Here is a 15,614-nt window from a genome sequence, read left to right as displayed (position 1 = left end):
GCTCTCTCTCTCTCTCTCTCCTCCTCCTCTTCTGCTCTCTCTCTCTCTCCTCCTCCTCTTCTGCTCTCTCTCTCTCTCCTCCTCCTCTTCTGCTCTCTCTCTCTCTCCTCCTCTTCTGCTCTCTCTCTCTCTCCTCCTCTTCTGCTCTCTCTCTCTCTCCTCCTCTTCTGCTCTCTCTCTCTCTCTCCTCCTCTTCTGCTCTCTCTCTCTCTCCTCCTCTTCTGCTCTCTCTCTCCTCCTCTTCTGCTCTCTCTCTCTCTCTCTTCCTCTTCTGCTCTCTCTCTCTCTCTCTCTCTCTCCTCCTCTTCTGCTCTCTCTCTCTCTCCTCCTCTTCTGCTCTCTCTCTCTCTCCTCCTCTTCTGCTCTCTCTCTCTCCTCCTCCTCTTCTGCTCTCTCTCTCTCCTCCTCCTCTTCTGCTCTATCTCTCTCCTCCTCCTCTTCTGCTCTATCTCTCTCCTCCTCCTCTTCTGCTCTATCTCTCTCCTCCTCCTCTTCTGCTCTATCTCTCTCCTCCTCCTCTTCTGCTCTATCTCCCCTCTCTCTTTTGCTGTCTCTCTTCCTCTCTTTTTCTCTCTCTTTCCCCCTCTTTGTGCTTTCTCTCCCCCCTCTCTTTTGCTGTCTCTCTTTTGCTGTCTCTCCCCCCCTCTTCTGCTCTCTCTATCCCCACTCTTAGAGCTCTCTATCTCTCACAGCACATCCGGCCCCGGCCAAGCCACGCCCGCGTCATGCCTGACCCTGTCCACGCCCACCCCACGCCAGTTGCCAGCCAGGTGAGGTAGGCCAAGTGTGTTTGTCCTCGCGCACAGTCTCTACTGCGCATGACAGCTTCGGACAAACACACTTGGCCTTTTATTATATAGGATGATAGGCTATAAATATAGTTAACTCACTGAGAACCCGATATATAAAGCATTGTTGTACGCAGGCTTGCTTCATAGGTATTCAGGATGCTAAATTTAAAAAAAAATGAAAAATGTTAATGACGTTTTTGTGTATAATCAAGTTATATTATTTGTATGGTGTGTCTGTCCTGAGGTGTCTCTGCCCCCTAAACAATCCCACACATTGCCAGATCTCCATGAAAACCCCCCAGCTATATAAATATATATATATATATATATATATATATATAAATATATAATTTGTTTAAAAAAACAAAAAAAAAACAAAAAAAAAAAACTGTTGTGTGTGTGTCCACTAAGTTTTCATATGCATAAAGTAAAATAACTCCTTATATAGGACTGCTTTCTAAACCAAAAGAAACTCTTATAATTGATCTAAAAATCTCCAAGTGTTTATAAGCCTTAAAGGGACATAAAAGTGCAACAAGAAAACTTGTGTATAATGTGGTAGAGCAGGTTATTATTGCATATAGCTATGTGTTTAAGCTGTACAATATTGTATGCTCTACCTGAATCCTGAAAGAAAAGAATGGAGTCCCTTTAACCCCTTAATGACCACAGCACTTTCCAATTTTCTGTCCGTTTGGGACAAAGACTATTTTTACATTTTTGCGGTGTTTGTGTTTATCTGTAATTTTCCTTTTACTCATTTACTGTACCCGCACATATTATATACCGTTTTTCTAGTCCTTAAATGGACTTTCTAAAGATACCATTATTTTTTAATTTACTATAAAAACTTTTATAAAATATGAGGAAAAATGAAAAAAAAAAACACTTTCTCTAACTTTGACCCCCAAAATCTGCTATATATCTACAACCACTAAAAAACACCCATGCTAAATAGTTTCTAATTTTTTTCAAAATTAGCGCAAGTTACATTAGAACACTAATATCTTTCAGGAATCTCTGAATATCCATTGACATGTATATATTTTTTTTTAGTAGACAACCCAAAGTATCTAGGCTGATTTTGGTATATTTGATGCCACCATTTTACAGCCAAATGCAATCAAATAAAAAAAAAGTTCCCTTTTTCACAAACTTTAGGTTTCTCACTGAAATTATTTACAAACAGCTTGTGCAATTATGGCACAAATGGTTGTAAAATCTTCTCTGGGATCCCCTTTGTTCAGAAATAGCAGACATATATGGCTTTGGCGTTGCTTTTTGGTAATTAGAAGGCCGCTAAATGCCACTGCGCACCACACGTGTATTATGCCCAGCAGTGAAGGGGTTAATTAGGGAGCATGTAGGGAGCTTTTTGGGGTAATTTTAGCTTTAGTGTAGTAGACAACCCCAAGTATTGATCTAGGCCAATTTTGGTATATTTCATGCCACCATTTCACCGCCAAATGCGATCAAATAAAAAAAAAAACGTTAAAATGTTTCACAATTTTAGGTTTCTCACTGAAATCATTTACAAACAGCTTGTGCAATTATGGCATAAATGGTTGTAAATGCTTCTCTGCGATCCCCTTTGTTCAGAAATAGCAGACATATATGGCTTTGGCATTGCTTTTTGGTAATTAGAAGGCCGCTAAATGCCGCTGCGAACCACACGTGTATTATGCCCAGTAGTGCAGGGGTTAATTAGGGAGCTTGTAGGGTTAATATTAGCTTTAGTGTAGTGTAGTAGACAACCCAAAGTATTGATCTTGGCCCATTTTGGTATATTTAATGCCACCATTTTACCGCCAAATGCGAAATAAAAAAAAACGTTCCCTTTTTCACAAACTCTAGGTTTCTCACTGAAATTATTTACAAACAGCTTGTGCAATTATGGCACAAACGGTTGTAAATGCTTCTCTGGGATCCCCTTTGTTCAGAAATAGCAGACATATATGGCTTTGGCGTTGCTTTTTGGTAATTAGAAGGCCGCTAAATGCCGCTGCGCATCACACGTGTATTATGGCTAGCAGTGAAGGGGTTAATTATGGAGCTTGCAGGGTTAATTTTAGCTTTAGTGTAGAGCTCAGCCTCCCACCTGAAACATCAGACCCGACCCCCTGATCCCTCCCAAACAGCTCTCTTCCCTCCCCCACCCCACAATTGTCCCCGCCATCTTAAGTACTGGCAGAAACTCTGTCAGTACTAAAAATAAAAGGTATATTTGGGCTTTTTTTTAGTTTTTGTTTTTAGCATATTTACATATGCTGCTGTGTAGGATCCCCCCTTAGTCCCCAACCTCACTGATCCCCCACCAAACAGCTCTCTAACCCTCCCCCTCTGCCTTAATGGGCGCTATCTTGGGTACTGGCAGCTGTCTGCCAGTACCCAGTTTATTAAAAAAAAGTATGCTTTTTTTAAAAATTGCCCTTTTCTGTATAGTGTAGATCCCCCCCAAGACCAACCCCTCACCCCTTCCAGATCCCTTAGATTGTTATTTAAATACTACCGATACCGGCCATCGATGTCCGGTGCAGAGGGGGCCACAGAGTGGCTCTCTCTGCATCGGATGGCCAAGGGTGGTTATTGCACTGCAATAACCGGAAAGCAGCTGGAAGCGAGCAGGATCGCTTCCAGCTGCTTTCCAGACCGAGGACGTACGCCATACGTCCTCAGGCGTTAAGTGTATTTTTTTTTGAGGACGTATGGCGTACGTCCTTGGTCGTTAAGGGGTTAAACTGAGCTCCAAAGCAGCAACTTGCATCTGGTGAGCCAATGACAAGTCACATATATTTGTAGCCACCATTCACAAGCTACCTACCAGTAATATATTGCTGTCCTAAAGGCTACCTAGTTATGATTTTCAACAAAGTAGACCGAAAGAGCAAACTATACATGATAATGAAAGTACATTGAAAAGTATACTAAAGTAGAATGCTCTGTGTAAACAATTCCCTTTTGTGTAAGAACTTAAGAGTAAACATCAATATTAACAAAGATAATGAAGGACTTTTTGCAGCTTACAAAACTATGTTCTATTTTCAATTGCATTATTATACTGTATATAACAAATTTTATTAAATGTTATTAAAGGGACACTAAACCCCCCAAAAAATTCTTCGTTCTCTTGCTATCTTTATTTTAAAAGCAGGAATATGATGCACAAGAGCCGGACCATTTTTGGTTGAGAACCTGGGTTATGCTTGCTTATTGGAGGGTAAATGAAAGCATCAAATAAGCAAGCGCTATCCATGGTGCTGAACCTAAAATGGGCTGTTCTACAATTCTCTTGGGATTTGGACATCGCACAATTATCAGGGTTAAATTATTTGAGCAAACAAGTGTATTTAATATATTTGTACTACATAAAAGTAAACATTTTGCAATTATAAGTAGATTCTGCTGAAAAACTACTTGACACTGGGAAGTATGTTTCCATTATCTCTTGATTGTGACCAATCAAGGCTAGCTGTAAATACATTTGTACACTGCTGTATGCAATCACTGGGTAGTTTTAGCTGTTTTTTTAAGTAAACAGGTTACAGAATGTACCTTTAAAAGAGACATGAAATCCTACATTTTTCTTTAGGTATTCAGAGAGCGCATACATTTAAAAAACAAAACAAAAAAAACAACTGTTTTCCTATTACCAAATCTAGATAGGTAGTGTGGACATTATGGAGCATACCATGGCAGCAATTACTGCTGCCACCTACTGTTCTTGCAAATGTATAACCGTTATAAACGTGCTGCCAAATATTGTTCCAGTCATGTGCATGCTATTACACATTCCTACCTGGGTTTCAACTAAGGATAGCAAGCAGGGCCGCCACTAGAAATTTTGGGGCCCCTTACTTAACCATTGATCAGCGCCCCCCCCCTTTGACATGTGCAATTTTTGAGCAAGTGACTAAAACGTATATGCACTTTATTCTTAAGTGTAGTCAAAAATGTTGTGAAGGTAGTAACACACAAACACACGGACACACACAAGGGTTCACATATAGACACTCTAGCAGACACGCAAAGAAACACACAAACACAGAAACACACGGACACACACAAGTATTCACATATAGACACTCTAGCAGACACGCAAAGAAACACACAAACACACGGACACACACAAGGGTTCACATATAGACACTCTAGCAGAGAAAAACACACAAACACAGAAACACACAAACACACAAACACACGGACACACACAAGTATTAACATATAGACACTCTAGCAGAGAAAAACACACAAACACAGAAACACACACACACACAAGGGTTCACATATAGACACTCTAGCAGAGATAAACACACAAACACACAAACACAGAAACACACGGACACACACAAGTATTCACATATAGACACTCTAGCAGAGAAAAACACACAAACACAGAAACACAGAAACACACGGACACACACAAGTATTCACATATAGACACTCTAGCAGAGAAAAACACACAAACACAGAAACACACAGACACACACAAGGGTTCACATATAGACACTCTAGCAGAGAAAAACACACAAACACAGAAACACACAAACACAGAAACACACGGACACACACAAGTATTCACATATAGACACTCTAGCAGAGAAAAACACACAAACACAGAAACACACGGACACACACAAGTATTCACATATAGACACTCTAGCAGAGAAAAACACACAAACACAGAAACACACGGACACACGGACACACACAAGTATTCATTCACATATAGACACTCTAGCAGACACGCAAAGAAACACACAATCTCAGACACAGACATTCAGCAGCTGTTTACATTGACCTGACAAGTAATGAGTGGCTCAAAGGAAGGGCCCTGAACTGCCTAAAGAATAATTTAAACGATTGGATTGGTGACTTCCAGAACAATCTCATTAGTCTCAAAGTCTGTAGAAAGATGTGAATAATCAGTAGTAAGGTCAAAATGACCTAAAAAGGAACAGACAATGGACACACACACACACACAAACCCAAACTTGCATTTTTCTTTTCTGAATTACAAAATAACATTTTAGGATTTAATATCCCTTTAAACTGTTCAGAAGAGTTGAAAGGAAGGAAAACATTTTTTTTTAGATTAACTTACCCATAGTATCAGTTGTCTGACTGCCAACTACACGAAGCAACATTGGCTGACTGCTCTCTGATCTCTGTAGTGAGGAAGTAGGGGAAGAAAATGTAGTACCATTGACCTTTGCCTCCGCTTGCGGCTAAAGCAAAATGAAAATGAAAGAATGTTTCTACTCGTAGAGATGTACTGTCAAACACAGAGTTTACTCTAAATGTTGCCTGTCAAGTGGTTTATATGTTAAATGCTTTAGTGAGCACATGTGGTTTTGTACTAGTAAATAAAGAAATCACTTTTTTTTTCTTTTCTAAACATTGATAATGTTTGTGGGCTATTGGAACTGTTCTTTACTGGCAATAGTGGATATTAATAGGAGGGCACTAAAGCAGCACTGCATCCGGACTTTTAGTATAAGAAATTACTTAAAGGGACAGTATACTCCAGCATTTTTATTGTTTTAAAAGATAATCCCTGTATTACCCATTTCCTAGTTTTGCATAACCAACAGTTATATTAATATACTTTTAACCTCTGTCATTACCTTGTATCTAAGAGTCTTTTGACAGCCCCCTTATTACAGCTATTTATTTATTATCTATTGAGTTGCATTTTACCCAATTAGTGTTGTGTCATGCACAACTCCATGGGAGAGGACCCCCATAAATTAGAAGTCTCTTTTGAAAAGCTAATAAAAAAGCATGTGATAAGAGGCTGTCTGTAGAGGCTTAGAAAGAGGCAGAAATTTAGAGGTTTAAATGTTATAAAGTATATTAATATAACATTGTTGGTTGTGCAAAGCTGGGGAATGGGAAGGAAAGGCGTTTAACCTTTTAAACAAAAACAATTTTGGTGTTGACTGTCTCTTTAATACAAAACAATGTCTCTATACATAACAAAATACAATTATACATCTACTATTACCAATTCTAATACATCTATGGGGTGTCCTTAAAAGCTCGTTTATTAATAAGGAAGCAAAAAATGTCATCTTAGAATGAACGACAATTTTTTAGAGATGGGATGGTTGCTGCTCACTATAGTCTTTCTTAGTCTTGTTGGGCCTTACATAACAGAGAACTGCCCTGAGGAAAGTTAGTTGAACCCAATCTAAAAGCAATGCTGAAATGATATACAAGGCAACTATCCTGCTAACAACCATAGACATTTGAGCTAAAGAAACTCATTTGTGAGGATTGAGGACCCACCTGGGAAACATGACAAAGGGCTGATAATAAAGAACCCTGTCAATATTAAAGAGACACTAAACTCAATATATAAAAATATAAATCTAATAAACTCATAACAAACAGATATTGCCTTTATATATGGTCCATCATGTGGTCATTTTCTTGATTTGACCCCTGGTATGAGCCTCTAATGCACCTGTGTTGTGTTGTCGCCTTCTTGATCCTTGTTTATTTAATGGTTGGTCTCTCATGTTATACCCATCAATGAGTGAAAAAAGAAAGACGATGCAGTTGGAGTGTGTGATTTTAAATAGGCATGGGTGGAACAACCTCTGACTGGTATGTTAGGAGCAAACACCAGGGGTCAGAATAAAGAAAATAACTATATGGATGGACTATATACAAAAGCAATAATACAGTACAGGTACTGTGGAACAGCTTCGTTTTATTACATTTATATAGAGAGTTGAATGATCATTAATACAATGTTTACTTGCATAAGCAAGAAGGTTTAATCAGGTAATTAATTATCAAGTGTAATCTTCAAGACAATAACAGAATAAAGTATACACATAACCGTGAGGCATTATGCAAAATAAGCATATGAAGAGTAATACAGATCAATGAGAAAATAATAAATACTAAAAAAAATCAAATAAAGAACAATGAAGCATGGGGAGTTAAACAAGCAAAGAGAGAAAAGGGTCACAAAAAGAAAATAAAAACAATGTGACAAAGATACATTTTCCTCAGTTGTTATCTTCTAAGCTATACAACTATGTCAGTCTGTAGATGTGTCACACGTCTTTGGAAGGAAATAATACATGCAATGTCATACCTGCTCTAGGAGTTGTCTCAATCTGTGCAGCTGGGACTCCAGTTGTTTGTTGTGATCCTCCAAAATTTGCATCCTGGCTTCCAGGCGTCCCTTGTGCTGGCGCAGTAACTTGGCTTCTGCAATGAGCTCAGCATCCCGTGGACTCTGCGGGGAGGCCGGCATCATTTCAGGAGGGGATGGCAAGGGAGACAATCCCTTGTGGTCATGCTGTTCCTTCAGTCGATCATATTCTGACTGCAAATTCCTATTAGCACAAATTATAAGTGTGTGAAAGTTTATTAGAACTCAATTACTTACTATTTATGTTACACTTTTGCTAAAGTTACTCCATAAATGTAGTTTTTGCATTGTGTAAAATATAAAAAAGTTACTCAGTTGCAAAGTCCAATAATTATGTAAAAGCTACAAGGAGAAATTTCCTCTTTGGTCAAAGTAGAAGAGCAATCTGGTTCCTCGTATTAATCATTTTTTTACATTCATTTCACAAATTATTTTAAATAACTTTAAATCAAAATTTAAAATATACTGTAAAAGATGAAATGCATTTGATGGATTCTAATGATAACAACAACGATGCTCGGTATTTGTCAGGAGAATAATCCACCTAATTTTAATATATAGGTACATCATAAATAAAATATATCCTAGCAATTCTCATTTTCCTCAATAAATAATAAACCGGTAACAGAGAAAAACATTTAAAACTAAAGAGATTTATGACTGTGTTCATTGTATGTTTTCGAATGAATAATGATTTCCAAATGTGATCAATGCTCCAACAGCACTTTAAACAGAACCTTTTCCCAATACCTACTTTAATCAGAGAACCAAGGAAAAACAGATTTTAAAACAGACAGTTTTTCATCTTTTGGATTTCTATGAATATGTTCATTTTTAAACCATTCTGATCCCTGTCAGTTTTTACTTTAGAAAATAGTTTGACTACTAATCTCCTCTTAAGGGTCAGAAATCAGGAAATGAAAATAAACTTTTCAGTTAAAAACTATGCTTCAGTCTACCTCTTATTATGGTTGTAAAGACTGTGTGCACAGTGCCTGCATGTCATTATAGATTGCTGTGCTAAGTATATGCTGTACACACATCTCTATTAATTTAATAAAGTGTCCATGAGTGCTAGTGTTCAGTGGTGGTTATTGTTGCAAGAAAGAATTTTTCATGACATCATACAATGCATTTTCCTACTGCAAACTTGGCCAATATAGGTCTTCCAGGCTATAACCCATCCTTTTATTGAGTCCATAGATATTGTTAGATACAAAGCAGCTAACCATACTTTGACTTTGGATGATGAGAGAGATCTATTGTTCAATACAGTCATTCAGCCCCACGTCTGGGAAAATGTCAGGTATTGGTATCAATCTCATCTTAACTAATGAATCATGTGCAACTATTCAAAGAATAATGTTTCAATCTAGTACTCTACTGCATGAAATTACTGGTAGACAAAAGAGTCCTCAAAATTACATTCCAGAATCATTCTTTATGTTTGAACCTCCATAAGAAGTATATTAAATCATTAAGCATCTGGAAAAGAACCCCATGGAGATATGAAGTTCTTACATTGTCCATCGCAGTGATTACAGAGGACATTGTCTTTAAGAGACATCAAGTATTGATTAATATTGGCCTTCTAATCTGCAAGATTTGATGGAGGATTATGAAAATTTGGTAGGTAGTATCTAGATAGAATTCTGCACCCAGAAAGACTATGCAACTATTGGGAAAAAAGGTTATTTTCCTGAATTAGTTTGACTATTCCTCATGCAATTATTATTTTTTTCAGTACAAATATGAATCTAAAAAATAATAAAATATAATCTAAACCACATTATCTCAGTGTTTTTCAAACCTGTCTATGGGCCTTTCTAACAGGCCCGATTTTCATGATTGCATTGCAGCCTGTAGACCGGTTTTAAAACCACTCAGAGCATACAATGTTAAACAACTTTTTAATTTACTACTAATGATCAAATAATCTTTGTTGCCATGGTATTATTTGTTGAAAAGCAGAGATGTAAGCTCATGAGTGTGCATGTATCTGGAACACTATATAGCAGCAGTTTTGAAGGAATGGTATTTATTGGATGGCAGCATTATTTTCTGCATTGTAGTGCTCCAGACACCTACTCAAGTATCTCTTTAACAACGAATACAATGGTAACAAAGTCATTTTGGAACTTTTTTTAAATTGTATATTTAAATTTTGTGGTTACATAACCTTTTAAGTTACTGGAGTGGAAAAAAATGTTTCCCATTTTTTAAGCCTTGATAGTATTGTAAACTCTCAATCTATTAACAACAAGAAAGTGTTTGGGATACATTTCCAATTTTAAAAGATAAAAGATAGTACTACTTTGAGTTCCATAAAAGGGCCATACTATCCTGCTTTGTATTCTGTACTTATCTTTCACTGTTTTTATTTTGCCAACTCTCTGTGGAAGTCTGTCTATTCAAAAAAGAACCCCTTCCATTGGTTTACTGGGGGAGGGAAACATTTTGTCTTTAGGACAAAATATAATAAAATCCAAATTTTGGCAAAACCACATCAACCCCACAGACAAAATGGTGTATACACTAATCTTGTCCTGTCTATAATTTCAGATGAAGGACACAATTTGCAATTACTGCCAAGCAGGGTCATAAAAAACAATGATTTAAAAAGAACAAAATAAATTAAACCAGATTTTGTCAGGAAGCCAACAAAATAGCTGTTGTCCTTTGACCCTTTCAGAAAAATGAAAAACACACTAGGGGATTATCTAAAATTCTTAGAATCCTGCAAAAAGAATTTAAAAGCTCTTATAACATCTAAATTATGAAGAAGCTTCTCCTAGAGTGTTTCTGGATTAAGATGAAAACTAAGAACAACAATCTCATGATTAATATTGTCTGAGGAGCCCAGTTTAAGCAAGAAATCAAACTGAGTTCTCAAAACCAACCTTATCCTGAGGGAAAACCAAATAAGGGGCTCACAGTAAAAATGAGACAATTCAGAAAATCTTCTAGCAGAAAAGTTGCTGAAACAAACAAAACCCTTTAAGACAAAAATATCAGAGAACCTTCATTAAATACATCCACAAATATTAGCAGCTCTTGAAAGAATAGAAAAAAACCCTCACCCCTCCATGGGCCAAGGACAAGCAAGCAGAGGAGCGCTATCACTAAATAGCACGGTGGAAAAGAACTAAAAAACCTGCACTAAAAAAAATAAAAAAAAATTAGAAGCGCTGCCACATGTTAACAAGCAAGGAACGTGCTAAAAAGTTGAAGCGTGTTAAAGAAAAGCCTATAAGAAGAACATCTCCATTCTTCACCTTCCTCCAGTGGAAGCAAAGATAAGACTGAGGGCTCTTGGAGTTTTGGGAATCTTTGCCTCCTTTTAGTGGTCAGGAGAGGGATTACCAAAAGTAGTATCTTGTGGACTCTCACCAACTTTACGAAAGAAAAAGGACTAAATCAAAATTGCCTCCCAACATATGGTCATATAACCAACTTTAAAACTATCGATTGTGATGGTCGGTCCCAGGTAATAATAATAGATAATATAGAAAGTTGAATTGTTATTGAAAATTTCTTTCACCATCACAAAAGAAATGTATTCCCCTGCTTGCCAAATTGCATGAAACAAAATATTTCGTTTGTGTTGCATCATGAAAAATTTACATAGACCTGATGGCTAATTTACTCCCAATATAAGTACTTTGTAGAAGTTGAATTTACGTAAACTGCCAATGTGCAAATACCTAAATACCATATAATAAGTATAAACACACTTTTTTTTTTGAAGGGCGGGGGTTACTATTTAGTTCACAATTATAGTTATTTCAACTTAAATGCATATAGTGTTGGAAACACAAATTTATGAATATGGCTAAAACAATTATGGAATTACTTTGCTTATATGATTCTTCAGCTAAGTTGGACTAACCTGTTTTCTTCCTCTAAGTCGGCAAGGATCCTCTCAAGCTCCCCTCGCTCTTCGCTCTCCAAAGAGATCAGAATCTGGGCAGGGCTACGGGGCTGGCTCAGGGGTGACTCCTGGTTTAAGCTTTGGCAGTAGTGCTGGATTAACAAATGTTCATCATCTCTGAGGAAAAAAAAAGATTTAAATTTTACCCATACTTACCACACATTCTTCTAAAGAAGCACTGTGACATTTATAAATCACAAATTCATTACGCACTGAACCATTATTGTTAAGGAACATGCTTAAAAAGGGACATGAAACACAAACATTTTCTTTCGTGATTTAGGGAGAACATACAATTTTAAACAACTTTCCAGTTTACTTCTATTATCAAATGTGCTTTATTCTCTTGGTATCATTTGCTGAAGGAGCAGCAATGCACTACTGGTCGCTAACTGAAAACATGGGGCGAGCCAATGACAATAGGCACATATATGCAGCCACCAATCAGCAGCTAGCATCCAGGTCGTTTGCTGCTCCTGAGCTTAACTAGGTAAACCATTCAACAAAGGATAACAAGAGAATGAAGCAGATTAAATAACAGAAGTAAATTATAAAGTTGTTTAAAATTGTATGCTCTATCTGAATCCTGAATGTCTAATTATGACTTTACTGTCCCTTTAAATTCTGTCTTGTTTAAAGTTTATACAACCTCCTAACATACTGGTTGAAAGTATTTTTATACAGATATACATACAATTAAAAACACACAAACAACAACATATTCAGGAAACAATTCCAGAAGCCAATATTTAGGCTTTATATGGAAGAAGAAATTGAAATAAAAACAAGATCTTGGTATGCTATATGTGAAAAGTTGCAGATCTACATCCCAATATCATGGTGTTTAAAACAATATTAAGCCAAAGGGACAGTTAATCATGCTGATTACATTTGCATTAGTCGTAGCTCTGTAAGTGGCAGTTTAATAAACAAATCTGAATTAAAGGGACAGTAAAGTCATAATTAGACATTCATGATTTAGACAGAGCATACAATTAAAAAAAAACTTTCCAATTTACTTCTCTTTAATTTGCTTCCTTCTCTTGTTATTCTTTGCTGAAATGTTTATCTAGGAAAGCTCAGGAGCAGCAAAGAACCTAGTGGCTGCATTTATATACTGATTGTCATTGGCTCACTCATGTGTTCAGTTAGAAACCAGTAGTGCATTGCTGCTCCTTCAACAAATGATACCAAGAGAATGAAGCAAATTTGATAATAGAAGTAAACTGGAAAGTTGTTTTAAATGGTATGTTCTACCTAAATCATGAAAGAAAATGTTTAGGTTTCATGTCCCTTTAAGAACCAAAAAAAGACTAAGCTAATGACCAAACTACAGTAGTACACGTTTAAACTACAGAGAGTAAAATTATGTTTGTGCTCCTTTACTGAACAAAATATATTTAAGGTATTTACATGTAAGAAATAAACAACATTACTAATGAGCAAGCGCTATCCAGGGTGCTGAACCTAAAATGGGCCGGTTTCTAAGCTTTAAATTCCTGCTTTTTAAAGTAAATATAGCAAGAGAACAGAGAAAAAATGATTGGAGTAAATTAGAAAGTTGCTTAAAATTGCATGCTCTATCTGAATCATGAAAGAAAAAAATTGGGTTTAGTATCCCTTTAAAAGATCTTAAAATTATCCTAAAAATATCAAAGGCCCCTGATGAAGAAAGTTGATTTGTCTATCCTGTTTCTGGACTTTTAAACAACAAATATCTTTCCTGAATGTAATAGTTTAAAGATTTTTTTTCAGAAATAAATAGTATAAAACGGGAAATATTTTTAAGCTGTTTTTAGCTCTTGGTATAGGAGAATTAGCTTTTATGTGCCAATAATCATTTTACAAAGGGCAGTAAATTTCCACTAGTCCAGGACAAGTTTAAAAAAACAAATTGCAGTCGACAAGTATTTTCGCTCTCTTTAACAGAGTGTATTGGGAACTTTTTCTTTCTGGACTAGAAACTTTTCTCCTCTTATTTGTAAACTATAGTGATAGTTTCCCCCCTTGTTGACTGTTGAATGCCAGAGATCAGAACAAGAACACAGAATTACAAATATGGAGAAATCATTTATTTATCAAATATCTGCTTTACACATTCATATCTGTGCCCCAATACAGCAACGTGCAATATGATGTAATTTGTCCTAGGAACATGAAAGCTTAATTTTGCTGTGACTTACAGTAAGCTCCTTCTAGTCAGGGATTTGTTTAACCAAAAATGCAGTGGTGATGTGACCACCAATTAATGTGGTGTGCAAAGTGAGGTGCTGTTGATATACCTTTAAATTTGCTCATTGGTGTAGGTAAATATGCTATTTCCTTGTTTGCTTTCAAGGGGATAACTGACCTCTGCACAATAATTGTGTGTATACAGGACTACAGCACCCCAAAATCGAGCAACTTTTTTTTCTAAATAGGCTGATATCAGTTCCTTTGGTATAGGTCACTGTGGTGGCATTCATCACATTTGTGCACCAAATTGTGCATGTCAAGTCTTTGGTTAGCAGTTAAATCCCACTGGCCATACTACATGGTGAAAAATAGTGCTTCGCTTAGCTTAACATTTAAGAAAAAAAGTATAATTTCTTCTGATTGTAAACATGCTTAATTTTATTTCCCCAAAATAAATAAAGAGAGAAAGAAATGTATTATTACCTCTTATTGTAAGCATGCTTAATTTTATTTCCAAAAATAAAAAAAATAAAAAAAATCAACATCAAGAAAGTATTTTGTTTTATTATGCTGTGTATTTCCGAGGCATTTCCTGAGAAGTACACCCAAGACATTTTTGCTCTAATTTTTTTTTGACATATTGCATACATTTCTGGACAAGATGTCAACATAGAAGTCATTATAATGAGAAGTTCATTAAAACTTGATATTTGATTTTGCAGGTAACACACAACAGGCATTTCAAGATTACTATGTATTTCCATTAACCTACAGGTTTACATGTGGAGAATGCTTTCGCAAGACGTAATTATCTAATGACAGTAGGAAGTAAAAACAAATAAGACAATAACCGTCTACCTACATGCTTTCGTTAGGAGAGATGCTATCATTTAGGTAGGATCCATTGGTGTTTTCCATTTCTGCTAGCCTGTTAAAACATCAGACAAAATACAATTGTTTTATTTTTTATCAAAACAGTACTGCTACTTCGTAAAAAAATAAATAAAAATAAAATTACACCATAAGTTTCATATACTGAAAAAATAAAAGGCTTATTACATATTTTTTTTTCATAATTTTCTTCATCCAGTCAAAAGCTGAATAATATACTGAAAAAATACTGCAAACATTAAACCTTCATCTATTTGCTTAATTATGAGTCTGGTAATAAAAAAGCCTTAAAAATTAACTCACAAAAATAAGGGGGAAAAATAGTTCTCTCCTGTAAGACCCAGGTATGTACTAAAACATAAATAACAATAACAACATCTGTATTCAGAGTCAAAATAGGAGTATGACTAGATTTATTTTTTTCTATTAAATGCTTAAACAATTAATACATATATTATAATGCATGATCTTCGATTTGAAGATCCAGACATCTAAAAGTCCCGCCCCCCCCCCCCTGTCTCCAATCTATAAATATCATTATTAAAGATATTAAAGCACAAATAAAAAGGCCTCTCAGTACAAAGAGAAATGACAAATGTACCATTGTTATGATGTAAACAAATCTAGGAAAATGCAACCTTTGAAAATGCTGTATACA

The 15,614-nt window shown here is 36.1% G+C and overlaps 1 protein-coding gene across 4 annotated transcripts in view; it reads right to left on the bottom strand.

Annotated features, from left to right (window-relative positions):
• Positions 1-15,614, bottom strand: part of DMD (dystrophin) — a 4,487,195-nt gene that overhangs the window by 54,738 nt on the left and 4,416,843 nt on the right. For all 4 annotated transcript variants that reach the window (XM_053707599.1, XM_053707595.1, XM_053707596.1 and 1 more), the window contains 4 exons: positions 14,928-14,993; positions 11,849-12,007; positions 7,900-8,143; positions 5,893-6,016 (listed from right to left, as the gene is read on the bottom strand). In XM_053707599.1, the coding sequence (XP_053563574.1) occupies positions 5,893-6,016; positions 7,900-8,143; positions 11,849-12,007; positions 14,928-14,993 (593 nt within the window). The remainder of the gene's footprint in view (positions 1-5,892; positions 6,017-7,899; positions 8,144-11,848; positions 12,008-14,927; positions 14,994-15,614) is intronic.

Source organism: Bombina bombina, chromosome 3, assembly GCF_027579735.1.
Source record: "Bombina bombina isolate aBomBom1 chromosome 3, aBomBom1.pri, whole genome shotgun sequence".
Classification (NCBI taxonomy): Eukaryota; Metazoa; Chordata; class Amphibia; order Anura; family Bombinatoridae; genus Bombina; species Bombina bombina.
Note: the sequence above shows the minus strand (reverse complement) of the source record. Positions and strands in the feature narration are given on the sequence as shown.